Source organism: Coregonus clupeaformis, chromosome 30 (genome assembly GCF_020615455.1).
Source record: "Coregonus clupeaformis isolate EN_2021a chromosome 30, ASM2061545v1, whole genome shotgun sequence".
In the NCBI taxonomy this organism is placed as follows: Eukaryota; Metazoa; Chordata; class Actinopteri; order Salmoniformes; family Salmonidae; genus Coregonus; species Coregonus clupeaformis.
Window position 1 is genome coordinate 26755506 of NC_059221.1, and position 27833 is coordinate 26783338.

Genomic DNA, 27833 nt, shown 5'->3' on the forward strand with positions numbered 1-27833 from the left:
CTCAGGTGCATCCTGTTTCCATTGATCATCCTTGATATGTTTCTACAATTTGATTGGAGTTCACCTGTGGTAAATTCAATTGATTGGACATGATTTGGAAAGGAACACACCTGTCTATAAAAGGTCCCACGGTTGTACTCCTGAGTGGCGCAGTGGTCTAAGGCACTGCATCGCAGTGCTAACTGTGCCACTAGAGATCCTGGTTCGAATCCAGGCTCTGTCGCAGCCGGCCGCGACCGGGAGACTCATGGGCGGCGCACAATTGGCCCAGCGTCGTCCAGGGTAGGGGAGGGAATGGCCGGCAGGGATGTAGCTCAGTTGATAGAGCATGGCGTTTGCAACGCCAGGGTTGTGGGTTTGATTCCCACGGGGGGGCAGTATAAAAAAAAATATATATGTATTCACTAACTGTAAGTCGCTCTGGATAAGAGCGTCTGCTAAATGACTAAAATGTAAAAATGTTGACAGTGCATGTCAGAGCAAAAACCATGCCATGAGGTCGAAGGAATTGTCCGTAAAGCTCAGAGACAGGATTGTGTTGAGGAACAGATCTGCGGAAGGGTACAAAAACATTTCTGCAGCATTGAAGGTCCCCAAGAACACAGTGGCCTCCATCATTCTTAAATGGAAGAAGTTTGGAACCACCAAGACTCTTCCTAGAGCTGGCCACCCGGCCAAACTGAGCAATCAGGGGAGAAGGGCCTTGGTCAGGGAGGTGACCAAGAACCTGATGGTCACTCTGACAGAGATCTAGAGTTCCTCTGTGGAGATGGGAGAACCTTCCAGAAGGACAACCATCTCTGCAGCACTCCACCAATCAGGCCTTTATGGTAGAGTGGCCAGACGGAAGCCACTCCTCACTAAAAGGCACATGACAGCCCGCTTGGAGTTTGCCAAAAGGCACCTAAAGACTCTCAGACCATGAGAAACAAGATTCTCTGGTCTGATGAAACCAAGATTGAACTATTTGGCCTGAATGCCAAGTGTCACGTCTGGAGGAAACCTGTCCCTACGGTGAAGCATGGTTGTGGCAGCATCATGCTATGGGGATGTTTTTCAACGGCAGGGACTGGTAGACTAGTCAGGATCGAGGCAAAGATAAACGGAGCAAAGTACAGCGAGATCCTTGATGAAAACCTGCTCCAGAGCGCTCAGGACCTCAGACTGGGGCGAAGGTTCACCTTCCAACAGGACAACAACCCTAAGCACACAGCCATGACAACGCAGGAGTGGATTCGGGACAAGTCTCTGAATGTCCTTGAGTGGCCCAGCCAGAGCCCGGACTTGAACCCAATCGAACATCTCTGGAGAGACCTGAAAATAGCTGTGCAGCAATGCTCCCCATCCAACCTGACAGAGCTTGAGAGGATCTGCAGAGAAGAATGGGAGAAACTCCCCAAATACAGGTGTGCCAAGCTTGTAGTGTCATACCCAAGAAGACTGGAGGCTGTAATTGCTGCCAACGGTGCTTCAACAAAGTACTGAGTAAATGGTCTGAATACTGATGTAAATTGGATATTTCTGTTTTAGTTTTATTAGCAACAATTTCTAAAAACCTGTTTTTGCTTTGTCATTATGGGGTATTGTGTGTAGATTGATGAGGGGGAAAAATGATTTAATACATTTTAGAATAAGGCTGTAACCTAACAAAATGTGGAAAAAGTCAAGAGGTCTGAATACTTTCCGAAGGCACTGTAGATGGGTTAGCTGATAATGTCACGAAAACGATGCGCATTCTTCAATGGGGAAGGAGTCTGTGAGTTGTTGTGATTCTGGATGGCCAGATAGCTACCAACAATGTCAAGAAACTGCCATGTGGGGAATCATAAGTGACTTGTTTCATCTTGTTCTTGATACCATGTCATGTTTTGACTGATTTTCATGTCAATGCTAATATGGCAAACATTTGCTAGCTAGCTACCCAACAACTGTAACGATGTATTTGCGTGACAGCAAGAGCTCATTGTGCAAATGTATTTATGTTTTTAATAAACATTGGAGAATAAATATAGTTCACGTTGTCAACAATCGAAGCCAACCCTGTCAGTTTTGCCCTGTAGTTGTGCACGCGTCGGTTGTGTTGCTAAACAAACAACCATCTAGAAATTGTATTATTCAGAAACATAATATTGTTAAATACCATCATATTAGATAAATACTGTGATATGATATTTTGGCCATATCGCCCAGCTAGAAATTCCCCCCTTTATTAGAATAAGGTTTACATTTTATCAGGTAAGTTAAATGTGTTCTCAGTCTCATTTACAGCAAAGACATTGGAAATAGTTACGCGGAGAGGAATGAGCCAATTGGAAGCTGGGGATGATTAGGTGGCCATGATGGTATGAGGGCCAGATTGGGAATTTAGCCAGGACACCGGGGTTAACACCCCTACTCTTACGATAAGTGCCATGAGATCTTTAGTGACCACAGAGAGTCAAGACACCCATTTAACATCCCATCCAAAAGACCAGAGGAAGAGTGCCTCGTACTGGCTGTCTAAAACCACTTCCAGCAGCATCTGGTCTCCCATCCAGGGACTAACCAGGACCAACCCTGCTTAGCTTCAGAGGCAAGCCATCAGTGGGATGCAGGGCGTTATGCTGCTGGCAAACAGCATTACATTTCCATAAATAAACCTTATTAGAAAAGACTAACACCCCCCCTCCCATTCCAATGATTATTTCTGTAATAAATTCTGAATTATGTGCTAACTGTGAGTGCAATGTTAATAGCCTAATGAAATACATATTTGGCCATTTTGAACTATAGACAATTTACGGCCCAAAATTGTAAGCCCAGACTCTTCAGTTTACCCACACAATGCATTGAAGATGGATCATGTTAGATTTTTTATTTTTGTGTAATGCCTCCCCCTCCTTTTCTGCAGATTTGATTCCTCCAGGTGTATGTAACTTACTGAACCCCTCCATCATCCATGCCAACAATGAGGTTGACTTGGACAAAGTAGAAATCTATGGCTTTGATTATGACTACACACTTGCTTTGTACTCCAACACTCTTGATACAATGATCTACAATACAGCTCGAGAATTCCTTGTCAAACACTACAAGGTTAGTTTGATGGAAATGTGATGCTGTTTGCCTCATATATCCTCATACAAATGGTCATGATGCACGTTGTTTATTGTTTGATTGAATTTAAATTGTTACTTTTAATTCACAGTATCCAGAGGGCATTGGCAAGTATGACTATATTCCCAACTTCGCTGCACGTGGTCTCCACTATGACATTCAGAAGGTAAGTGCTTTTATTTGTGTATGAAAGCTTATAAACATTCAAAGCGAAAAGTTTGAGAGTGGAACTAGAGTGAAATGGTAGTTCAGGCAATGAAATGATATTTTTTCATGCAGGGACTGTTGATGAAAATTGATGCCTTCCATTACATCCAGCTGGGGACTGTATACAGGTGAGACACTTGCTGGGTGAATATATGGAAAACGAAAGGCCTAAACTCACCAATCAAATTGTATTAGTCACATGCGCCGAATACAACAGGTGTAGTAGACCTTACAGTGAAATGCTTACTTAGGAACCCTTAACCAACAATGCAGAGTTTTAAAAAAATAAGTAAGAAAAATTTGCGAAAAATAGTAACACAATGAAATAAGAATAACTTGAGGCGTGTGATTTATTTCAGAATGCTTTGTTTTTAATGATCCAACTGAAGCAGGGCGGGTAGTGAACTCTGTCCTCTTTGGCGCTCCTCTCAATTACAACGTGTCTATTTTGGCTTTTTATCGCTGGCGCTGTAGTCATTTTGTCCTTACTAACTTTTTGTAGAGCTCATTTGAATTGGAAGAGTTAGCTAATGGTTGAGGCTTTACCATACATGCTAAATTAGACAAATTTATCCACTTATCGAAACATCGCTGTCAGCAAAGATGATTGGAGGTATGGACTATCCTGCTAGCATACAGTCAAAGCAAAAGCCAGAACTGTCATCGGTGGTGTAGTTGCCGATGTTGAAAGAGAGGGAGGTGAGAATTGACATTTTATTTCAAGGTAAGCTGTTGAAAAGTAGAACTTTTTAGAGGGTGCTCAAAAGTGTAAATGTATTATTCCCCAAGTTGCTAGCAACAGTAGCTTGCTACTGATGGTATTAACTATGCAGATACTAAACATAACTGACGGGGATTCATTCATTTGAAGTACCAGAGAACTATCAAATCTTGCTAGCTACCGAGTGCACCACCAGCCAAACTATAATCGGGACGGTGTTCACACTGTCTATTGGTTTCACCGCTCTGCTCGTCCCGTCCTCTCCACCCTCCTCCTTCTGGTGACTTTTGCGCATTACGTTTTTTCTAATAACAATACTCTTTGCTATTGCTATGTCATTGATTAAATTCTGTAATAGAGAGACTATAATGAGAGATGTTGATTCCCACAGGGGTCTGAAGCCTGTCCCAGATGAGGAGGTTTTGGAGCTCTACGGTGGAACTAACCATGTCCCTCTTGAGGAAGTCAGTGGCTTCTATGGAAAGGTCATTACTTCACCACATTCTTCTACCTTAAATGAAAAACAAGGACCGGAGACTGTGCATGAAAATATTTCACCTATAGGCCTAAATGTTCAAAAAGCAAGAAAATACTAGGTAATAAGCACATGCAAATGCACAAACAGAAAAATAAAATCGTTCACAATTGTAATTCATTCATGTTGCAATGCCAGGAACTATAAGACAAGAGCACAAAGACCGAAATAATGGGTAAGACAGCCCTTGGACTTATAGGGAAGCAACTACGAACATGGAAAGGACAGTGTATTCAGAAAGTATTCAGACCCCTTCAATTTTTCCACATTTTATTACGTTGCAGCCTTATTCTAAAATGGATTAAACCCCCCAAATGTATAACAAAAAAAAAAAACATATCACATTTACATCAGTATTCAGACCATTTACTCAGTACTTTGTTGAAGCACCTTTGGCAGCGATTACAGCCTCAAGTCTTCTTGGGTATGACACTACAAGCTTGGCACACCTGTATTTGGGGAGTTTCTCCCATTCTTCTCTGCAGATCCTCTCAAGCTCTGTCAGGGTGGATGGGGAGCATTGCTGCACAGCTATTTTCAGGTCTCTCCAGAGATGTTCGATTGGGTTCAAGTCTGGGCTCTGGCTGAGCCACTCAAAGACATTCAGAGACTTGTCCCGAAGCCACTCCTGCGTTGTCTTGGCTGTTGTCTTGTTGGAAGGTGAACCTTCGCCCCAGTCTGAGGTCCTGAGCACTCTTGAGCAGGTTTTCATCAAGGATCTCTCTGTACTTTGCTCCGTTCATATTTGCCTCGATCCTGATTAGTCTCCCAGTCCCTGCCGCTGAAAAACATCCCCACAGCATGATGCTGCCACAGCCATGCTTCATCATAGGGATGGTGCCAGGTTTCCTCCAGACGTGATGCTTGGCATTCAGGCCAAAGAGTTCAATCTTGGTTTCATCAGACCAGAGAATCTTGTTTCTCATGGTCTGAGAGTCTTTAGGTGCCTTTTGGCAAACTCCAAGCGGGCTGTCATGTGCCTTTTACTGAGGAGTGGCTTCAGTCTGGCGCCACTACCATAAAGGCCTGATTGGTGGAGTGCTGCAGAGATGGTTGTCCTTCTGGAAGGTTCTCCCATCTCCACAGAGGAACTCTGGAGCTCTGTCAGAGTGACCATCGGGTTCTTGGTCACCTCCCTGACCAAGGCCCTTCTCCCCTGATTGCTCAGTTTGGCTGGGCAGCCAGCCCTAGGAAGAGTCTTGGTGGTTCCAAACTTCTTCCATTTAAGAATGATGGAGGCCACTGTGTTCTTGGGGACCTTCAATGCTGCAGAAATGTTTTGGTACCCTTCCCCAGATCTACGGACAATTCCTTCGACCTCATGGCTTGGTTTTTGCTATGACATGCACTGTCAACTGTGGGACCTTTATATAGACAGGTGTGTGCCTTTCCAAATCATGTCCAATCAATTGAATTTGAGTTGTAGAAACATCTCAAGGATGATCATGAAGTGCTTTGAAAGGCTGGTCATGGCTCACATCAACACCATTATCCCAGAAACCCTAGACCCACTGCAATTTGCATACCGCCCCAACAGATCCACAGATGATGCAATCTCTATTTCACTCCACACTGCCCTTTCCCACCTGGACAAAAGGAACACCTACGTGAGAATGCTATTCATTGACTACAGCTCAGCATTCAACACCATAGTGCCCTCAAAGCTCATCACTAAGCTAAGGATCCTGGGACTAAACACCTCCCTCTGCAACTGGATCCTGGACTTCCTGACGGGCCGCCCCCAGGTGGTAATGGTAGGTAACAACACATCTGCCACACTGATCCTCAACACGGGGGCCCCTCAGGGGTGCGTGCTCAGTCCCCTCCTGTACTCCCTGTTCACCCATGACTGCATGGCCAGGCACGACTCCAACACCATCATTAAGTTTGCCGACGACACAACAGTGGTAGGCCTGATCACCGACAACGATGAGACAGCCTATAGGGAGGAGGTCAGAGACCTGGCTGTGTGGTGCCAGGATAACAACCTCTCCCTCAACGTAACCAAGACAAAGGAGATGTTTGTGGACTACGGAACAGGTTGAGAGCTTCAAGTTACTTGGTGTCCACATCACCAACAAACTATCATGATCCAAACACACCAAGACAGTCGTGAAGAGGGCACGACAAAGCCTATTCCCCCTCAGGAGACTGAAATGATTTGGCATGGGTCCTCAGATCCTCAAAAAATTCTACATCTGCACCATCGAGAGCATCCTGACTGGTTGCATCACCGCCTGGTATGGCAACTGTTCGGCCTCCAACCGCAAGGCACTACAGAGGGTAGTGCGTACGACCCAGTACATCACTGGGGCCAAGCTTCCTGCCATCCAGGACCTCTATACCAGGCGGTGTCAGAGGAAGGCCCTCAAAACTCCAGCCACCCTAGTCATAGACTGTTCTCTGCTACCGCACGGAAAGCGGTACCGGAGTGCCAAGTCTAGGTCCAAAATACTTCTCAACAGCTTCTATCCCCAAGCCATAAGACTCCTGAACAGCTAATCATGGCTACCCGGACTATTTGCACTGCCCCCCCACCCCCACCCCATCTTTAATTTAATACATTTTAGAATAAGGCTGTAACGTAACAAAATATGGAAAAAGTAAAGGGGTCTGAATACTTTCCGAACGCATTGTATGTTTGAAAATCCGTGACTTTTCTGCAATCGTTGCCAAATTTGCATTCTTTAAAGATGAAATAATGGTTGAAAGCCTGGGTAAAAGACTTGCTGGCACGAAAATAGGTGTGAATGATCAGTTCCCGAAGGAAATTTCAGAACGGCGCAAAATTATGTACCCACTCTTCAAGGAGAATAGATTAAAAGTGAAATGTGTAGCTCTCGTAGTCGATAAACTGTATATTGATAACCAAATGTTCCGAGACACCAAGACTACTCCATGCCTTTTCAAAATATTACAAAGTTCCCATAGAGGAGTCGAATAATGGAACACCCAATGGTAGGGATTGTAATAAAAAAAAACATAGGAATACTATAAAATACAACAATTGATAAAGAAATAAACTACAAGTACACTACACCATTCAAGATGGGGAATGTTGTAAAATAATTAGCATTCAACTTTCTATTTATAGTATTTTATAAATAGATAAGACAGCATTAGAAGAAAGGATAATTAGCTAAATAATACATCTTCAAATATAAGGAACTGGAACACAAACATACTCAGAATCAACATGGTAGGGATAAAAACACAGCAAACAGAGGACATAGAAGGCACAGTGTGTGGGTCTGTGCGGGTGTATTGTGATGGAAGGTGGGATGTGTGTTTTTTGTGTTTGGAAAAGTGTGGACTTAAGTGAGTGAAAAAGGAAAATGGTTGCGAATACCAGAGCACATTGGTGTCTGCGAGCAGGGGTTGTGAGAGAGAGCTTTCAATTTTGTGCAGATATGGGATATACATTTTAAAATAAATTATAAATACAGTGGGGGGAAAAAGTATTTAGTCAGCCACCAATTGTGCAAGTTCTCCCACTTAAAACGTTTTGAGAGGCCTGTAATTTTCATCATAGGTACATGTCAACTATGACAGACAAAATGAGAAAAAAAATCCAGAAAATCACATTGTAGGATTTGTAATGAATTTATTTGCAAATTATGGTGGAAAATAAGTATTTGGTCAATAACAAAAGTTTCTCAATACTTTGTTATATACCCTTTGTTGGCAATGACACAGGTCAAACGTTTTCTGTAAGTCTTCACAAGGTTTTCACACACTGTTGCTGGTATTTTGGCCCATTCCTCCATGCAGATCTCCTCTAGAGCAGTGATGTTTTGGGGCTGTCGCTGGGCAACACGGACTTTCAACTCCCCTCCAAAGATTTTCTATGGGGTTGAGATCTGGAGACTGGCTAGGCCACTCCAGGACCTTGAAATGCTTCTTACGAAGCCACTCCTTCGTTGCCCGGGCAGTATGTTTGGGATCATTGTCATGCTGAAAGACCCAGCCACGTTTCATCTTCAATGCCCTTGCTGATGGAAGGAGGTTTTCACTCAAAATCTCACGATACATGGCCCCATTCATTCTTTCCTTTACACGGATCAGTCGTCCTGGTCCCTTTGCAGAAAAACAGCCCCAAAGCATGATGTTTCCACCCCCATGCTTCACAGTAGGTATGGTGTTCTTTGGATGCAACTCAGCATTCTTTGTCCTCCAAACACGACGAGTTGAGTTTTTACCAAAAAGTTCTATTTTGGTTTGATCTGACCATATGACATTCTCCCAATCCTCTCTGGATAATCCAAATGCACTCTAGCAAACTTCAGACGGGCCTGGACATGTACTGGCTTAAGCAGGGGGACACGTCTGGCACTGCAGGATTTGAGTCCCTGGCGGCGTAGTGTGTTACTGATGGTAGGCTTTGTTACTTTGGTCCCAGCTCTCTGCAGGTCATTCACTAGGTCCCCCCGTGTGGTTCTGGGATTTTTGCTCACCGTTCTTGTGATCATTTTGACCCCACAGGGTGAGATCTTGCGTGGAGCCCCAGATCGAGGGAGATTATCAGTGGTCTTGTATGTCTTCCATTTCCTAATAATTGCTCCCACAGTTGATTTCTTCAAACCAAGCTGCTTACCTATTGCAGATTCAGTCTTCCCAGCCTGGTGCAGGTCTACAATGTTGTTTCTGGTGTCCTTTGACAGCTCTTTGGTCTTGGCCGTAGTGGAGTTTGGAGTGTGACTGTTTGAGGTTGTGGACAGGTGTATTTTATACTGATAACAAGTTCAAACAGGTGCCATTAATACAGGTAACGAGTGGAGGACAGAGGAGCCTCTTAAAGAAGAAGTTACAGGTCTGTGAGAGCCAGAAATGTTGCTTGTTTGTAGGTGACCAAATACTTATTTTCCACCATAATTTGCAAATAAATTCATTAAAAATCCTACAATGTGATTTTCTGGAGAAAAAAATTCTCATTTTGTCTGTCATAGTTGACGTGTACCTATGATGAAAATTACAGGCCTCTCTCATCATTTTAAGTGGGAGAACTTGCACAATTGGTGGCTGACTAAATACTTTTTTCCCCCACTGTATAGTTTATTTATTTATTGTCCTATCATGATTGAACGGTCCCCAACCCTATACGCTAGACACCCACCTGAGCGACCCATACACTAAGGAGAAGTTATTTTCTGTTTTATGGGTCTACTGTAAGTAGCCTATACGCAGCCAAAACAGAAAGATAAATGCAGTCAGAGACCCACTAAACCAGCCCCGCCCCTCAAGATTCTGAGCCTGCCTGGCAGGCTTGGTCCTACAAAGCCAAAGCCCCCTGATGGGTGAGGAATTTCTCAAAGCTGCTAATGAGAACCTTGACGACCTTGGACCTAGCCGGTGGGGATTCCGGTGGGGTGCCCCCACCCAGGTAGTGGCAGTGCTGTCAACACTAGCTACAGTAACCCATGGGGAGGTGGTCACACTCGGGACAATCGGAGAGGGGGCAAATTATTGTGGCCCTGGTGACACGGCATGATCAAAGGTCTGACTGCACAGAGATGCTTGGGAAAATGGTCACAACGGGGGACCAGTGTGTGTGTGTGTTTCAGGGGAAGGGGGTGTACCTGATCTCCATCAGCTCGGACTTGACATTGGTTCATCAAATTTTTTTCTCCATTTTATGTGCTCAATTTTGCATGCATTCTCAAACAGCTGCAACTGGATATGCATTTGCACATCAAGTCCTTTCTTGAGTTGGGCTCGGGGATGGAACAACTGTTGAACATCTGAGCTTGTGGTTGTTTGTGGGGGAAAGGAGTCGAGTGTGTATGAGTATGTGTGTATGTATCCCACACCTGTGGCTATGGGCTTATGATGTTAGGGACAGTATAGGATTAATCATAAATCAGCTAAAATAATAATTTGCTTGGCAAAAATGTAATCTTTGTAATGGTAATACTGGTTATAGGTAACAATCTACCCCCCCAGCCTACATTATTACACATATTATTAGTGAATTGTGGAAATTAAGATACACAAGATTTTTTTAAAATATACAGTATAACAATATATAATACAAATCGAGGTGAGGGCATTGGAAATGCTTTTGGCGGTTGATCTGCTTCTGTTCTGTGGGTGGCACTGTGTGCTCTTTTCGAAGGATGTGTCCCGGTCTCTCGAGGGCCCTGGGATCCGGTGGGACAGGGGTGGTCTGACGGTCACTGGGATGACAACCCACTAACCGAAGATTAATAATGTAAAATGAACAGCTGTACAGAAAGACTCATGTGAAGGCCAAATTACAGAGGAGGAACTTCTTGATCAATTAAAGCCTTTAAATCTGGGAAACCAGGCCTGGTATTCATAGCTGACTTTGAAAAGGCTTTTGATAAAGTATGACTGGAATTTATATATAAATGCCTACAATATTTCAATTTTGGAGAATCTCTTATAAAATGGGTTAAAGTTATGTATAGTAACCCTAGGTGTAAATATTGGCTACTTCTCAGAAAGTATTAAACTGTCAAGAAGAGTAAAATCAGGTTGTCCTCTATCGGCATATCTATTTATTATGGCCATCGAAATGTTAGCTATTAAAATCAGATCCAACAACAATATCAAGGGGTTAGAAATCAAGGGTTTAAAAACAAATGTGTCATTGTACGCTGATGATTCATGCTTTCTTTTAAATCCACAATTTGGATCCCTCCACAGCCTCATAGAGGATCTAGATACTTTTTCTAACCTCTCTGGATTACAACCAAATTATGATAAGTGTACTATATTACATATTGGATCACTAAAAAATACAACTTTTATATTATTATGTAGTTTACCAATAAAATGGTCTGACGGTGATGTGGACATACTCGGTATACATATTCCCGAAAGAAAGAAATGGCCTTACTACAATACATTTTTATAGAAATTTAGCAATAATAGATACGATTTTGCTACCATGGAAAGGAAAATACCTGTCTATTTGTGGAAAAATCACCCTGATTAACTCTTTAGTCATATCCCAGTTGACCTATTTGCTAATGGTCTTGCCTACACCTAGCGACCTGTTTTTAAAATTATATGAGCAAAAAATATTCCATTTTATTTGGAACGGCTAGCCAGACAAAATTAAATGGACCTATTTATATCATGAATATGAATTCAGAGGGCATAAATTATTAAAGCATTAGACCTCTCACGAAAGGAGTCATACAAAAGTTATATTTCAATCAGAACTGGTATTCTAGCAGATTAGTAAGAATGTCTCACCCCTTGTTCAATAATGGCATTTTTATGGGGTATTGTGTGTAGCTTGATGAGGAAGATGTTTTATTTTATCAATTTTAGAATAAGTCTGTAACGTAACGAAAAAGTGGAAAAGGTGAAGGGGTCTGAATACTTTCCGAATGTATTGTATATATCAAGTTCTACCGTGTCAAGCATGTCCATGACCTGCTCTACACCACCTTTTATTTGAATCAGTCCTATGGAGACTTAAGGCTAGCTACTGTAGACATATACATGGTCCCACTTTATTGCGCTGTAAATCTTGTTTCCTCAGAGCTTTGGGTGAAGTTGAGTTTATTTGCCCACTTGATAAAATTGCCTACTAACCAAATGGTCAGTGTTCTACTCCTACTGTATTACTGGAATAAAAAGCAATTAACTGACTGGTGTGCATGAATATGTCCAACTTGGTTTGGAATAAGACGGTATTTATGTCAGATTGTCATCTCACTAATTTCACCCAAGGATTAGATCTGTATTAAGATCTGTTATAGGCTAAATAATTTGTAATCATTTGTTGTTTATTTTCTTGCTGATGCTCAGCTTTGTCTTCTATCCCGTTGAGCTAATGTTATCTTACAGGGTCCTGTGATGAAGCAGTTCATGGATGTTTTCTCCATCCCAGAGATGACTCTCCTGGCTGCTGCCAATGACTACTTCAACTCCAATGACATTGAATATGACCCTGGTCATCTCTACAAAGATGTTTCGGTGAGTGCATTCGGCAACAAAACATATCCACATTCTGACACACTTGAATCCAAAGGTAATACTGTATTTTAATTGAGACATTCAAACTGAAACCAGCTATGAAAATGTGGGCAAATAGCTGGTTCTGAAAATAGAGGCTTTTAACAAAAAATGCTTTTTGACTTAAATAATGTAACTAACTTAGTTGATTGCTGCATCCTGACTCCTAAGTAGTTGCACCAAAGTCAATATCTGTGAATTGTCCTTTTGTCTACCGGTGTGCATGGCCGTTGGGAATGTGATTTAAACATTGTTTTTTATGCTGTGCCGGTCGGTCAGTGAGCCAAAAGCTCTTTCATTCCCCCTTAATGAAAAAATGTAAAGATGCATACCATTTGATATTCTCATTCCGTTTAAAGGGCAGCTGAACTAAAAAAACAACTTCTCTGGTTGAAAATGGCAAATGTTGCATCGATATTAGTCAGAAACATTTATTCTAGTGTAAGTAGCATAATTTTGGTCATTAAGTCAGTATCTTCTAAAACTGACATTTGCGTGATTTAGGGAAGCTGTTACATTTCATATATCCATTGGATATTTGAGGGTTGGGTTATGATTTCGATCATGCCCACTTGCCCACTAACACAGGATGGTAACACCTAGGAAGAATTGTCATGCACAGAGAAAAAGCTGCGCTGATTGCGCTCCATCCAATCGTGTGGCAGACCCTACAGACGGTCTTACAGACCTGGCCACATTACGTTGCGCCTCGGACTTGTTTCCATAAGACAACATGTCACCAATATTATGTTGAAAGAACACTCGGCCCCTAGTGCTGAGTGATTAGTGCTTTTTAAAGTCAGTTTGATTATTAAAAAATTATCGCGGTTTTCGGTTTCTATATATTTCTTTTAACATTAAATGCACTATGCATTATGTGGGTTGAATACTGTAACAACACAGAATAAAACAATTAGTAAAAGTCCCATGATGGTAGTGACTGCCCATTAATGATTATCACTGATTAACCATAATTGATTCACATTACTTTAATAAAATATTTCAGTTGTGTATATTACATTTGTTTTAGGCCTATTTAATGACTTTCTTATTTCATTCCAAGTCATCATCTCATCTCTAGAGCTGCTGCCTATGCTGTCTGACACTATTTTAGTAGTTCTTCAAAGTAAATAAGACATACTTTTATGACTGCTGAATACCAACTATCAATCTTAGATCATGTATTTTCGGTTAGAGATACCTCACGAAGCAACTGCTCTCTATTCCTCTCGATTGCGCGTTCTTCTCTCCGTCTCAAACTGGACAAGTAGGCATGCAATGGATTATGGTCATTAGTTAATATTGGCCTGTTAGAAACTACAACGCCCTACTACATTGCACAGTTCGAGCTTGATCTGATGTATTTATAGAGAAACTGCGCATTGCGCTCACAGAACAAAAACGAACTAAATGGATTTCAAATAATTCAGTTAGTTGTTTAAAAACAAAAAATAACAGAAATGTTGGTTAATCGCTCAGCACTATTGGCCCCTAAGCCCTTTATCGAGGGGCCACTTGCTGATGTGTTTGATATTGATCACTCGAGTCTTCCACTGTTTTGGGCAAAATGAGAATTGAGACAATGCGCACTTGCATCCCAACTGCCACTTGTCAGTATTCCAAAATTCTAAACCCATTCGCGACCTTATTTGTAACATGATTTGCTATGATACATTGCCATACTGATGCACACTCTGGTAATAGATAGTGAGAAAGTTGTAAAAACAAGACCGCACCGAAGCACTTTGCCACTCACCAGTGACTTGATAAGCTAATTTGGGTTGGCAGGTAGCCTAGTGGTTAAGAGCGTTGGGCTAGTAACCGAAAGGTCGCTGGTTCGAATCCCAGAGCCGACTAGGTGAAAAATCTGTCTACCCTTGAGCAAGGCACTTAACCCTAAGTCGCTCTGGATAAGAGCATCTGCTAAATTACAAAAATGAAATGTACATTTAGCCCCGTAGCACTCACTTCTGTCATCATGAAGTGCTTTGAGGGGCTATTTAGGGGTCATATCACCTCCACCTTACCTGACACCCTAGACCCACTTCAATAGATCCACAGACGATGCAATCGCCATCGCACGGCACACTGCCCTATCCCATCTGGACAAGAGGAATACCTATGTAGAAATGCTGTTCATTGACTACAGCTCAGCCTTCAACACCATAGTACCCTCCAAGCTCATCATTAAGCTCGGGGCCCTGGGTCTGAACCCCACCCTGTGCAACTGGGTCCTGGACTTCCTAACGGAACGCCCCCAGGTGGTGAAGGTAGGAAACAACACCTCCACTACGCTGATCCTCAACATAGAGGCCCCACGAGGTTGTGTGCTCAGCCCCCTCCTGTACTCCCTGTTCACCCATGACTGCGTGGCCACGCACGCCTCCAACTCAATCATCAAGTTTGCAGTTGACAGGCCTGATTACCAACAATGACGAGACAGCCTACAGGGAGGAGGTGAGAGCCCTGGTGGAGTGGTGCCAGGAAAATAACCTCTCCCTCAACGTCAACAAAATGAAGGAGCTGATCGTGGACTTCAGGAAACAGCAGAGGGAGCACGCCCCTATCCACATCGATGGGGCCGCAGTGGAGAAGGTGAAAAGCTTCAAGTTCCTCGGCGAACACATCACTGACAATCTGAAATGTTCCACCCACACTGACAGTGTGGTGAAGAAGGCGCAACAGCGCCTCTTCAACTTCAGGAGGCTGAAGAAATTTGGCTTGGCCCCTCACAAACCTTTACAGATGCACCATTGAGAGCATCCTGTCGGGCTGTATCACTGCCTGGTACAGCAACTGCACCGCCCGCAACAGCAGGGCTCTCCAGAGGGTGGTGCGCTCTACCCAACGCATCACCGGGGACACATTGCCTGCCCTCCAGGACACCGACAGCAACCGATGTCACAAGAAGGCCAAAACGATCATCAAGGACATCAACCACCCGAGCCACAGCCTGTTAACCCCGCTGAAGGCGAGGTCAGTACAGGTGCATCAAAGCTGGGACGAGAGACTGAAAAACAGCTTCTAGCTCAAGGCCATCAGACTGTTAAATAGCCATCACTAGCCGGCCTCCACCCAATACCCTCCCCTGAACTTAGAGGCTTCTGCCCTATGTACATAGACATGGGATCACTGGTCACTTTAATAATGGAACACTAGACACTTTAATAATGTTTACATACTGTTTTAGTCATTTCATATTTATATACTGTATTCTACTGTATTCTAGTCAATGCCACTCTTGCTCATCCTAATATTTATATATTTCTTAATTCCATTCCTTTACTTTGAGATTTGTGTGTATTGTTGTGAATTGTCAGATACTACTGCACTGTTGGAGCTAGGAACACAACCATTTCGCTACACCCGCAATAACGTCTGCTAAATATGTGTATGTGACCAATAAAATTAGATTTGATTTGATTTAGCTAACGTAGCATGCCTGCTCAATATGCCAGCTAGCTACTAGCTAGCTTTATTGACAAACACAGAGATTACATTTAGCTTGCTAGTGGTTTTTGGCACTGATAAACAGCATGTGGCTTGTGCTTTATTTACGGTAGTTTGACAGCTTGCTAAATAAGTTGTAAACATGTTGTCAAATCAGTCCAAATAGCAAACGGCAGCTGACTCGAAGCAGACTGCAGTGCACTACTAGTATTCATGCAAATTATTTTACTTGAAATACTGCACCAAACACCTTAGCTAGATGTAAAATTCTGCGATTAAGACCTCCTCTGCAAAAATGTAAAGATCAATTCCATATTTCTTGAGGGCAAAATGTTGCTACTGTGACTCAAGAGGGACAAAAGGGACAAACAACAACTGCCAGACTACAATATTGTGAACATAACACACCCATTTCGAACCACACCCCAAGATGCAAATCTCGTTTTTCTTAATGAGCATCAGAAAAACAAGCGTAATCTGTGAGTTCAGCTGCCCTGTAAGATTGCTTCAAATGTAACTTTATTTTTTTTACTTCTATACTTTCATTGTTTCATAAACACAGCTAAGAACAACTGGACCATACTTTGTGGTTTGGTTGAGAAGGCTAATGCATGCCTTGTTTTGTTAAATTGCTGATTCAGGATGTCTATGATTGGTTCTGAACAAACTGTACTTTCCAGTTACAGAAGTACAGTATGTGAGTGGCAAGATTCCAGGGATGCTAGCTGTTTATAGCACACGATGCAAACATTCAAGGAATTTTCTCTCCCAAGAGAGAGACGAAAACCATGTTGAAAAAATGTATCTGGTTAAATGTCCTTTTAGATAGGAGTAGTAAGCCATCAAAAGTGTAAATACAGAGGTCGAGTCAAACATGTATTTATACCTTGAGCAAAACGACTGTATATGAACATACTCAGTGAAAGTAAACGGTCAGCTCAACTGCTTATCCACTATCTGTTTTATTTTCCTAAGGATGCCATTGGAATGGTGCATATCAAAGGCTACATGTACAAGTGGATAATGCAAGACTTGGGTGAGATATACTATTATGTTTTTTTTTGTATTTGCTTCTAGACATAAATCCCAAATATGTTTGTATCGGATGCTATGTCAACCACGCCCAGTTTGCAGGTTCTCTCAAACTGAACAGTGTGAAAATCCCCTATATAAAAAGCAGTGTGGTCTTGATTCACTATTCATTCTCGTTTTCTGTATTTGAAAACCTAAACAGTGTAGCAATTTAACGGACCTGCAGATAATAGTTTTGGGGTAATGATAAGGTAAGAAAGCACTACTAAACTTTTTCAAAGATTTTTTTAAGCCAGAAAACCATGGCCAAGTGGAAGTCAAGATAATTCATAAAATGTTACTAACATACTTTAAAGTGCAAAAATATTACCATACTTTTAAGTGAATATAAAAATGACAGTACACTTTACAATTTATAATCTTTAAACCCTAGTTTCTGTTTAAATATGTGTTTATGGATCAGGTTTCGCAGGAGTTGAGAGAAGAACATTTTAGGACATAATATCTATCTCTTTATACTCTGCTCTCCCACAGTCTCACAGTCTCAAGAAAATTACTTTAAATGCCTTAATCTTTTGCTTAAATGCTACAGGGTTGTTTCCCAACGGAAAAAGCTGCCAGTTTCCTCCAAAGGACAATACGTTCTGATGGAAGTGGAATATTTACATACTTGCTGTAGGGAAGCTCAGTCTGTTTGAAGTCAGGGGATATTCCAGTCAGAATTGAACCCCTCTTCTCATCTCCCTCCCACAGAGAAATATATCCTCAGAGGAGATGAGACATATGCAGTTCTGCACCGTCTGGCCAGCCATGGCAAGAAGCTCTTCCTTATAACCAACAGCCCATTTAGCTTTGTGTGAGTGCCACAATCAACCAAACTAACTGAGTTAATCAGAGATATATACATGCAGGTTATTGATTTGTTCTCTGGGCACTTTCAGCTCTCCACATTATCTGTACCTTTCATGGTTGTTGACTAACCAGCTTTGATCTTCATTATTTAGAGACAAAGGGATGAAATACATGGTAGGAAAGGACTGGAGGGACTTATTTGATGTTGTCATTGTTCAAGCTGACAAACCACACTTCTTCAACAGCCGTGGCAAGTAAGTCTGGTACTCTGCATATCTTTATATTCCCAATCAAGAAGTGTCCAAATTCCGAAACCTTGGTCTTCACAGAAAATGCATACTGTTCAGGTCATTCTGTGACCATATTTGCCACTTGCAGACCTTTCAGACGTTTGGATAGCAACGGGGACCTTCAGTGGGACAAGATCAAGAGCTTGGATAAGGGCCAGATCTACAAACAAGTAAGAGCGGAGACATTACCCAGCAGTATTACTGTATACAGTATATGGAACTAAAATAGTACGTTAGCTGGTACTGTTTTTGCCAGCTTGGAAAATATATGTTTTTGCCAGCTTGGAAAATATATGACTAACTCAAAGTGACTAACTCAGTTGCAGGACTTACCAGCATTGACTACTTGCGTACCAGATTGTGGTCATTTGTGAGATTCACAATGTCAAAACCACATTTTTTCCTTTTATTGTGGGAAGTGAATGACGTATGTCAACAAAAGCATATTGACTAAATTTCCACATCACAACTCTTTATTCAACTTGAATCAAATGCCCAAAGTCTTTGGCTGGTGTTACAAAGTTGGCCTTTGAAGCCTGTGCAAAGATGTTAGTCTTGTCCTTGAATTTAGGTCCCTTAATAATAGAATAAAACTTAATTGTCCATCCAGGATGGACATTTTTCTTTGGCATCATCTTCCATTTAAAGGATCACATACACATACATTCTCACATCATACACATTTAAACCAGTCAGTCCATCATACTAAAAACATAGGACATTGATACATTCACTCACAACTGACCGCTGTCCCAACTGCGCTGGATAGATAAGTACATATACCGATACAATTTACGTTGCATTTAGTAGTCCAACAGCACAAGGAACAAATTAATGTTTGAACACGTTCTTCTTGGTCATGGGCATTCTGAAGGGCCGGCCAGAGGGAAGCCTCTCGAACTGAGGGTGTAGAGGATGGGAGGGGTCGCCAATGACAGCCAGTGCCTTCTTTTTGGTTGACTTGTGGAACAGACTGCTCAAATGTGCCTGTGGTCGACCAATTATTTTGCTGGCTGTGTTTACTATTCTGGTTAGTTTGCTTTTGCTCCTCACGCTCAGATGACCATAGCAGACTGTCATATTGAACGTGAAGATGCTCTCCACCAAGCTGCTGTACACCCTCTCCATAACATCCTGGCTGACCCCAAACCCCTTCAATTTCCTGATTAAAAACAGGCGCTGGCTTGCTTTTAAAAAAATACAGTCTGCATTCTCTGTATAACTCTGCTTGTTATCAATTTGTGTCCCTAGGTATTTGAAACACTCAACCACCTCCACTGGTTGGTCGTTCAGAGAGAATGGTTGGCAAGTTGTTGCTATTGATGATCAGCTCCTTTGTCCTTTCCACAGTGATGTGGAGGGCACTTGAACGGCACCATTCTTGAAGGTTGTTGGTCTGTTTAAAATAGCTGTCCCCATCTGACGTAGCATCTTTAAAAAAGAGTCAAAAAGAGTCCCACCAGAGCCATGTCATCCGCCTGAAAAGGCTCACATTGTTTCCTTGGATCTTCATCTCATTCGTGTAGATAGAGAACAACAGTGAAAGGACGCACCCCTGTGTTCAGGGTCAGTTCATCAGAAAGGGCCCCATTCATAAGGACCCTCTGTGGGCGGTCAGTTAAAGTCTTGATCCAACCTGCGAGGCCTCCGTTGACATTCAGGTCCAATAGTCGTTTCAGCAGTGTGTGTATTTGCATTGTATTGAAAGCTGAACTAAAATCAATAAATATAATGTGTTCATATGATTTTGCATGTTGAAGGTGACTAGCCACCATGTTCACCAAGGTCAGGGTAGCATCCTCAGTCCCCCTCTGTGCCTTATAGGCAAACTGTAATGGATCCAGTTGATCTGCTATGGACAGGGTAAGGTGCTTACTAACAACCCTTTCCATGCATTTGGCCAGAAGGGGCGTGAGGGCCACAGGTCGAAAGTCATTTGGTGATTTGGCCCCTGACTTCTTAGGTACCGGTACAATGGTCGACACCTTCCAGGAGGTGCTCAGCAGGAGTTGAAACAGTCGTGTGAAGAGCTGGTCGGCGCAGACCTTCAGTACTTTGCCCCGTAGTCCATCTGGGCCTGGTGCTTTGTGTGGCTTAATATATGACAAGCATGAGGCCAGCTCGTTCTCTGTTATCTGGACAGGAGAGGATTTGGGGACAATCGATCAGGCTTGGTGATAAGTGGATATTATTTTGATGCCTTGACATGTGGGGTTGCCTCACAGTTGGACATGTTAACCATGCAGTACTTTTCCTCTAAGAGCACTGCCAACATCATTGCCAGACTGACCCTCAAGGTCAATAGTTGTCTGTTGCCAAGGCTTCAGCAGAATTTGATGGAACACATCCTTGACCAGATAATTATTGTCATTAGTCATGTTATAGTTTTGCCAATCCACCTTCCTTTGTTTGCCATATTTCCTCCTCTGTTTTAACTTCAACCATTGCCTGATTTAACTTAATAATCATTCCTAGTGACATTCATTACGCTGTCTCCTTGTTGTAGGGCAACCTGTTTGACTTTCTCAGGCTAACAGGATGGAGAGGATCCAAGGTGCTGTACTTTGGAGATCATCTGTACAGTGACTTGGCAGTGAGTCATACTATATTTATGTCTGCATTTTTTGGTTACTGATGCAGGCAGTGTGGATGTGATTTCTCAACACAGGAAATTGCACACAGAAATTGACTGACTGTAATAACCTGTGTCATGTTGTGGCTAGTCGTTGTACTGGGCTGACTACTCATGCTCTTCTGCAGGACCTGATGCTGCGTCACGGCTGGCGGACGGGGGCCATAGTGCCGGAGCTGGAGGTGGAGACCAGGATTGTGAACACAGAGCAGTATGCCCAGGGCCTCACCTGGCTGCAGGCACTCACCGGTCTGCTGGAACGCATGCAGGTACACTTATAGAGCTATAGGGTGTTCTACAACATAGAAATCGGCTAACTGTGAGGTCAAAGCAATGTTGCATTTACCATGAGGGGTCCCTTGCATATATAGAATGTAGTCCCAATCAGAGTATGTGAGCGGAGTTGAGTGGTCGGAAATCCCACTCATGGAGTGGCACTGCTCCCTCCGCTAAAAACCGCTCTGTGCTCACAGGGGGAAAAATGCTGCTCAAAATTAGCTCCATTCATTAAAATCACAATTTAACCAACACCTATCTACTTTTTGTGACTACCTGGAGCTACCATATGGTTTTGAAGTATTAAAACCAAACCATATGATTTGAATGAAAAGTATTTTGATAAACATGAAAAGGTGAATGTAAGAAGCGCTCATCATTTCAAATAGGCTACATGTAATATTAAACAGCATATAAACACTCTAAATAGGTCAGGAGCCAGACAGGGAGCCTATGAAGGAACGAAAATGAATTATTTAGGCTATATTATTTACATTATTTCAAGGCTATAGCCTACAAAGAAATATATTGTGAAGCATTTGCGAGTGCGACACTATAGGCTGGTAGGAACATAAAGCACTCAGCATTTCTACAACATTTCGTTGTATCATTATAGTCTATAAATTGAGCATATAGGCTGTGACTTACATAGAATTAAATACAAATTAAACAAAAAATGCCTTATTAGGCTCAGTCTACTGTGCCTTTTTGAATTCATTTTTAGAAACACAAGTTTGGCCTGAGTCTGGCTTCAGGCTCATGCGATGATGCCTGGAGAGCAGGCCAGCAGGCCAGCAGTGGAGAATATCCTCTCTGCGTTTGCAGAGACACTGGGGATGCTAAACACCCCTTTGGCCACTCTGGCCAGGTTTGGCAGAGATGCAGAGTTTTTATTTCTTATTTTTCTATAGGTAGGCCTAAAGGTTTTTAGGCAAAATAACCGAATCAAAACGGAAAGCTCCTTAAAAGTGGGAATATGCCAGGCCTATTGGGCCAAAATCAATGATGGCCTATTGTATAGATAATAAAACAAAAATGAAGGAAACTTTTAAGAGATCAGATTTTTCGTTTATAAATACTTTGCTACAATGACACACTTAGTTATCTACCCACCTCGTTCCTTTCTTTTAGCATGTGCACGTAGTAAATACACCATCATGCTTTCGGTATACGTGTCTTTTCAGATTCCACAATGATTCTTTAGTTGTGGACACTACTTCACTGCACTCCCTCTCTTGCTCTTGGTCCTAATCTTTGTAAGTCCCCTTGATTTAGCACCTGTGTGTTTTATCAGTTTCTTTATTAAAATATTTAGTGAACTCCATGACAGTAGCTAAAGCAAGGGGCTATAGCAGCACACAAGAAGTCTACAAATGCATGCTGGGCCAGGCATGCCCAGAGCTCGTGAAGTGAGCGCTACTGGAGCGAAATTGGAGCGGGCGAGAAGGCTGACACTCCAGCCTTAGAGAATCAGCGCTCCAGTCAAATTAGTCATGCTCCGCTCCACATACTCTGGTCCCAATCAATTGTACCCCCACAAAAAGCACTACTACCACAAGCTAATATTATGATTTTGCTACCCATCAGCCATGCCATGTTTTTTTTTATGTTGTGATGAAAATATTCAAGTAAAAACATTTTCATTGAACTTGTGCAGATGCATCGAGATCCAGAGTCAAAGAAAGTTCTGCAGGATTGGTTGAAGGAGAGAGAAGAGCTTCGGTGAGTCTAGTGTTAGTAGATATTATACACTATATATACAAAAGTGTGTGGACATCCCTTCAAATTAGTGGATTCGGCAATTTCAGCCACATCTGTCGCTGACAGGTGTATAAAATCGATCACACAGCCATGCAATCTCCATAGAACATTGGCAGTAGAATGGCTTTACTGAAGAACTCATTGACTTTCAACGTGGCACTGTCATAGGATGCCACCTTTCCAACAGGTCACTTCGTCAAATTTCTGCCCTGCTAGAGCTGCCCCGGTCAACTGTAAGTGCTGTTATTGTGAAGTGGAAACATCTAGGAGCAACAATGGCTCAGCTGAGAAGTGGTAGGCCACACAAGCTCGCAGAATGGGAGCGCCGAGTGCTGAAGCGCGTAGCGCGTAAAACACTCACTACCGAGTTCCAAACTGCCTCTGGAAGCAACATCAGAACAATAACTGTTAATTGGGAGCTTCATGAAATGGACTCCATGGCCGAGCAGCCGCACACAAGCCTAAGATCAACATGCGCAATGCCAAGCGTCGGCTGGAGTGGTGTAAAACTCGCCGCCATTGTTCTAGAAGCAAAGGGGGGACCAACTCCATATTAATGCCCATGATTTTGGAATGAGATGTTCGACGAGCAGGTGTCCACATACTTTTGGGCATGTAGTGTATGTCATAATATTCTAAAGAAATACTTAATTTATCAAGACCGTCGGACAGCAAGTCAGACCTAAAGGATTCAGTGTCATTTTGACTTAACAAGCTTCGTACAGACCTATGAACTTCCTTTGACCCTTTCTTCCATTTTCCCCTCTCACAGAGCTGTGACCAAGAACCTGTTCAACCCTCACTTTGGCAGCATTTTCCGCACCTGCCACAACCCCACCTACTTCTCTCGTCGCCTGTGCCGCTTCTCTGATGTCTACATGGCGTCCATCAGCTGTCTGCTGAACTACGACCTCTCCTACACCTTCTACCCTCGTCGCACCCCCCTGCAGCATGAGGCGCCCCTGTGGATGGACCAGCTTTGCACTGGCTGCATGAAGACTCCCTTTCTGGAGGAGATGGCTCACATCCGCTGAGAGGGGCTCCGAGATCTCACAAACCGCAAACTGAATATGAAGATGCAGGAACTGAGGCTAAGCCGAGAGTAAGGAGGCATGGTGGACAACACCGAACAGGTTAAAGGTCTGCATGGATCAAGAGTGCCACCTGCTGGGTTGTTGTATGCCAGTAAGCCTACAGTAGTATCAAATCAAAATATCTATCCTATTCAAGACACCCAATATCACTTGGTTGGCCGGGACATTTGATGGATTTAGGTTAGTTAAGGTTGTAACTTGTTATCCACACCATGTACAAACGTATGTTTTTGATATCTGTTACATGATTACTTTTTTTTTCTCATTTTTAACCATGTAATTGAATCACTGTAATGGAATGACGTCTTATAATGACATACAGTATCTTATGACCGCATCAGTTTGAGTTTTGAGTAATGGGTCTTAATTATTAGAATGTTTTACAAGTATGTTTTAAGTCATTGGTGTTACCGCCTTGAAAGTCACTCATTACAAAGATGTACAAGGACCTTGAGCATTCTCTTCAGTGGCAAACTGTTATCGGGGAGGGGCCTATATTAAAGAAAATGATTAGCTAATCAAACCCTTTTTTGAATGTCATAAATGTGAAGATTGATAATGTTGTGTTAAAATAAAGTGTCATTGGTGTTTCATTGTGAGATTATTAATCATGTCACTTTTGTAAATGATTTTTAAAGGGTTATTGACCATAGATTTGAGTATCTGTGACCTCCATTTTATGAAAATCCTCAATTACCAAAAATGTAGCATTGGTGTTACTACTCCTACTGGTGGCACAATGTTATCATAATAGTCAAAAATGTATTAAAAAGTTATTAAGCTGCCATATTAGTTTATTTAGAATGGGAAGATGTACCCAAATACATTTAAATTAAATACAATTAAGTTCATTGGTTACAAAATGCAATGCTTAAATGCCACCCCAATTCAAAGAATTACCTTTTTAACAAAATATTTTGTTTTTGTAGTGACTGATAAATGCCACTTTTTAATTATTTTATTTTTATTTTGTCTACTAAATTAAAATGGAATTGACCCCAACCATGTCACCCTAACTGTGACCATATAATAATGATTATTTGTGGATTCCAGCTACAGTTGAAGTCGGAGGTTTACATACACCTTATTAGCCAAATACAAATTCAACTCAGTTTTTCACAATTCCTGACATTTAATCCTAGTAAACATTCGCTGTCTTAGGTCAGTTAGGATCACCACTTGGGTATGGGTGGTCCTCTGTAGCTCAATTGGTAGAGTATGGCGCTTGTAACGCCAGGGTAGTGGGTTCGATCCACGGGACCACCCATACGTAAAAATGTATGCACACATGACTAAGTCGCTTTGGATAAAAGCGTCTGGTAAATGGCATATTATATTATTTTAAGAATTAAATGTCACTAATAGTAGAGAGAATGATTTATTTCAGCTTTTATTTCTTTCATCACATTCCCAGTGGGTCAGAAGTTTACATACACTAAATTAGTATTTGGTAGCATTGCCTTTAAATTGTTTAACTTGGGTCAAACGTTTTGGGTAGCCTTCCACAATAAGTTGGGTGAATTCTGGCCCATTCCTCCTGACAGAGCTGGTGTAACTGAGTAAGGTTTGTAGGTCTCCTTGCTCGCACATGCTTTATCAGTTCTGCCCACACATTTTCTATAGGCTTGAGGTCAGGGCTTTGTGATGGCCACTCCAATACCTTTACTTTGAAGTATGCTTGGTGTCATTGTCCATTTGGAAGACCCATTTGCGACCAAGTTTTAACTTCCTGAGTGATGTCTTGAGATGTTGCTTCAATATATTCACATATATATTTTATGAAGTGCACCAGTCCCTCCTGCAGCAAAGCACCCCCACAGCATGATGCTGCCACCCCTGTGCTTCACGGTTGGGATGGTGTTCTTCGGTTTGCAAGCATCCTCTTTTCCTCCAAACATAACGATGGTCATTATGGCCAAACAGTTCTATTTTTGTTTCATCAGACCAGAGGACATTTCTCCAAAAAGTACGATCTTTGTCCCCATGTGCAGTTTTTATGGCGGTTTTGGAGCAGTGGCTTCTTCCTTGCTGAGCGGCCTTTCAGGTTGTCGATATAGGACTTGTTTTACTGTGGATATATATACTTTTGTACCTGTTTCCTCCAACATCTTCACAAGGTCTGCTGTTGTTCTGGGATTGATTTGCACTTTTCACACCAAAGTACGTTAATCTCTAGGAGACAGAATGCGTCTCCTTCCTGAGCAGTATGACTGCTGCGTGGTCCCATGGTGTTTATACTTGTGTACTATTGTTTGTACAGATGAACGTGGTACCTTCAGGCGTTTGGAAATTGCTCCCAAGGATGAACCAGACTATCAGAAGCTTCTAAAGCCATGACATCATTTTCTGGAATTTTCCAAGCTGTTTAAAGGCACAGTCAACCTAGTTTATGTAAACTTCTGACTCACTGGAATTGTGATACAGTGAATTATAAGTGAAATAATCTGTCTATAAACAATTGTTGGAAACATTACTTGTGTCATGCGCAAAGTAGATGTCCTAACCGACTTGCCAAAACTATTAGTTTGTTAACAAGACATTTGTGGAGTGGTTGAAAAACGAGTTTTAATGACTCCAACCTAAGTGTATGTAAACTTCCGACTTCAACTGTATATGTCATACATACTGATGGACATTGTACACTGAACAAAAATATAAACGCAACATGTAAGGTGTTGGGCCCATGTTTCATGAGCTGAAATTAAAGATCCCAGAAATATTCTATACGCACAAAAAGCTTATTTCTCTAAAATGTTGTGCACACATTTCTTTACATCCCTGTTAGTGAGCATTTCTCCTTTTCCAGGATAATACATCCACCTGACAGGTGTGGCGTATCAAGAAGCTGATTAAACAGCATTATCATTACACAGGTACACCTTGTGCTGGGCACAATAAAAGGCCACTCTAAAATGTGCAGTTTTGTCACACAGACATCTCAAGTTTTGAGGGAGTGTGCAATTGGCATGCTGACTGCAGGAATGTCCACCAGAGCTGTTGCCAGAGAATTCAATGTTCATTTCTCTACCATAAGCCGCCTTCAATGTCGTTTTAGAGAATTTGGCAGTACGTCCAACCAGCCTCACAACCGCAGACCACGTGTAACCACGTCAGCCCAGGACCTCCATATCCGGCTTCTTCACCTGCGGGATCGTCTGAGACCAGCCCCCCGAAAAGCTGACGAAACTGGGTATGCACAACCGAATAATTTCTGCACAATCTGTCAGAAACCGTCTCAGGGAAGCTCATCTGCGTGCTCGTCGTCCTCACCAAGGTCTTGACCTGACTACAGGTTCGGCGTCGTAACCGACTTCAGTGGGCAAATGCTCACCTTTGATGGCTGCTGGCACTTCACAGGTTAATCCCGGTTTCAACTGTACCGGGCAAATGGCGTTGTGTGGGCGAGTGGTTTGCTGATGTCAACGTTGTGAACAGAGTGCCCCATGGTGGCGTTGGGGTTATGGTATGGGAAGGGATAAGCTATGGACAATGAACACCAGTGCATTTTATCAATGTCAATTTGAATGCACAGAGATACCGTGACAAGATTCTGAAGCCCATTGTCGTGCCATTCATCTGCCGCCATTACCTCATGTTTCAGCATGATAATGCACGGCCCCATGTCGCAAGGATCTGTACACAATTCCTGGAAGCTGAAAATGTCCCAGTTCTTCCATGGCCTGCATACTCACCAGACATGTCACCCATTGAGCATGTTTGGGATGCTCTGGATCGACGTGTACGACAGCGTGTTCCAGTTCCAGCCAATATCCTGCAACTTCGCGCAGCCATTGAAGAGGAGTGGGACAACATTCCACAGGCCACAATCAACAGCCTGATCAACTCTATGCGAAGGAGATGTGTTGCGCTGCATGAGGCAAATGGTGGTCACACCAGA

General features: G+C 42.4%; 1 protein-coding gene across 1 annotated transcript in view; it reads left to right on the forward strand.

Moving 5' to 3' along the window:
• Positions 1 to 24523, forward strand: part of nt5dc2 (5'-nucleotidase domain containing 2) — a 34996-nt gene extending 10473 nt beyond the window's left edge. The window contains exons 2-14 of the mRNA XM_041856136.2: positions 2891 to 3075; positions 3188 to 3262; positions 3376 to 3431; positions 4416 to 4509; positions 12381 to 12509; positions 16974 to 17034; positions 17784 to 17886; positions 18035 to 18136; positions 18261 to 18342; positions 20679 to 20765; positions 20933 to 21073; positions 22738 to 22802; positions 23614 to 24523. Coding sequence (XP_041712070.1) covers positions 2891 to 3075; positions 3188 to 3262; positions 3376 to 3431; positions 4416 to 4509; positions 12381 to 12509; positions 16974 to 17034; positions 17784 to 17886; positions 18035 to 18136; positions 18261 to 18342; positions 20679 to 20765; positions 20933 to 21073; positions 22738 to 22802; positions 23614 to 23875 — 1442 coding nt within the window. The 3' untranslated portion in view covers positions 23876 to 24523. The remainder of the gene's footprint in view (positions 1 to 2890; positions 3076 to 3187; positions 3263 to 3375; positions 3432 to 4415; positions 4510 to 12380; positions 12510 to 16973; positions 17035 to 17783; positions 17887 to 18034; positions 18137 to 18260; positions 18343 to 20678; positions 20766 to 20932; positions 21074 to 22737; positions 22803 to 23613) is intronic.
• The last annotated feature ends 3310 nt before the right edge of the window (positions 24524 to 27833 follow it).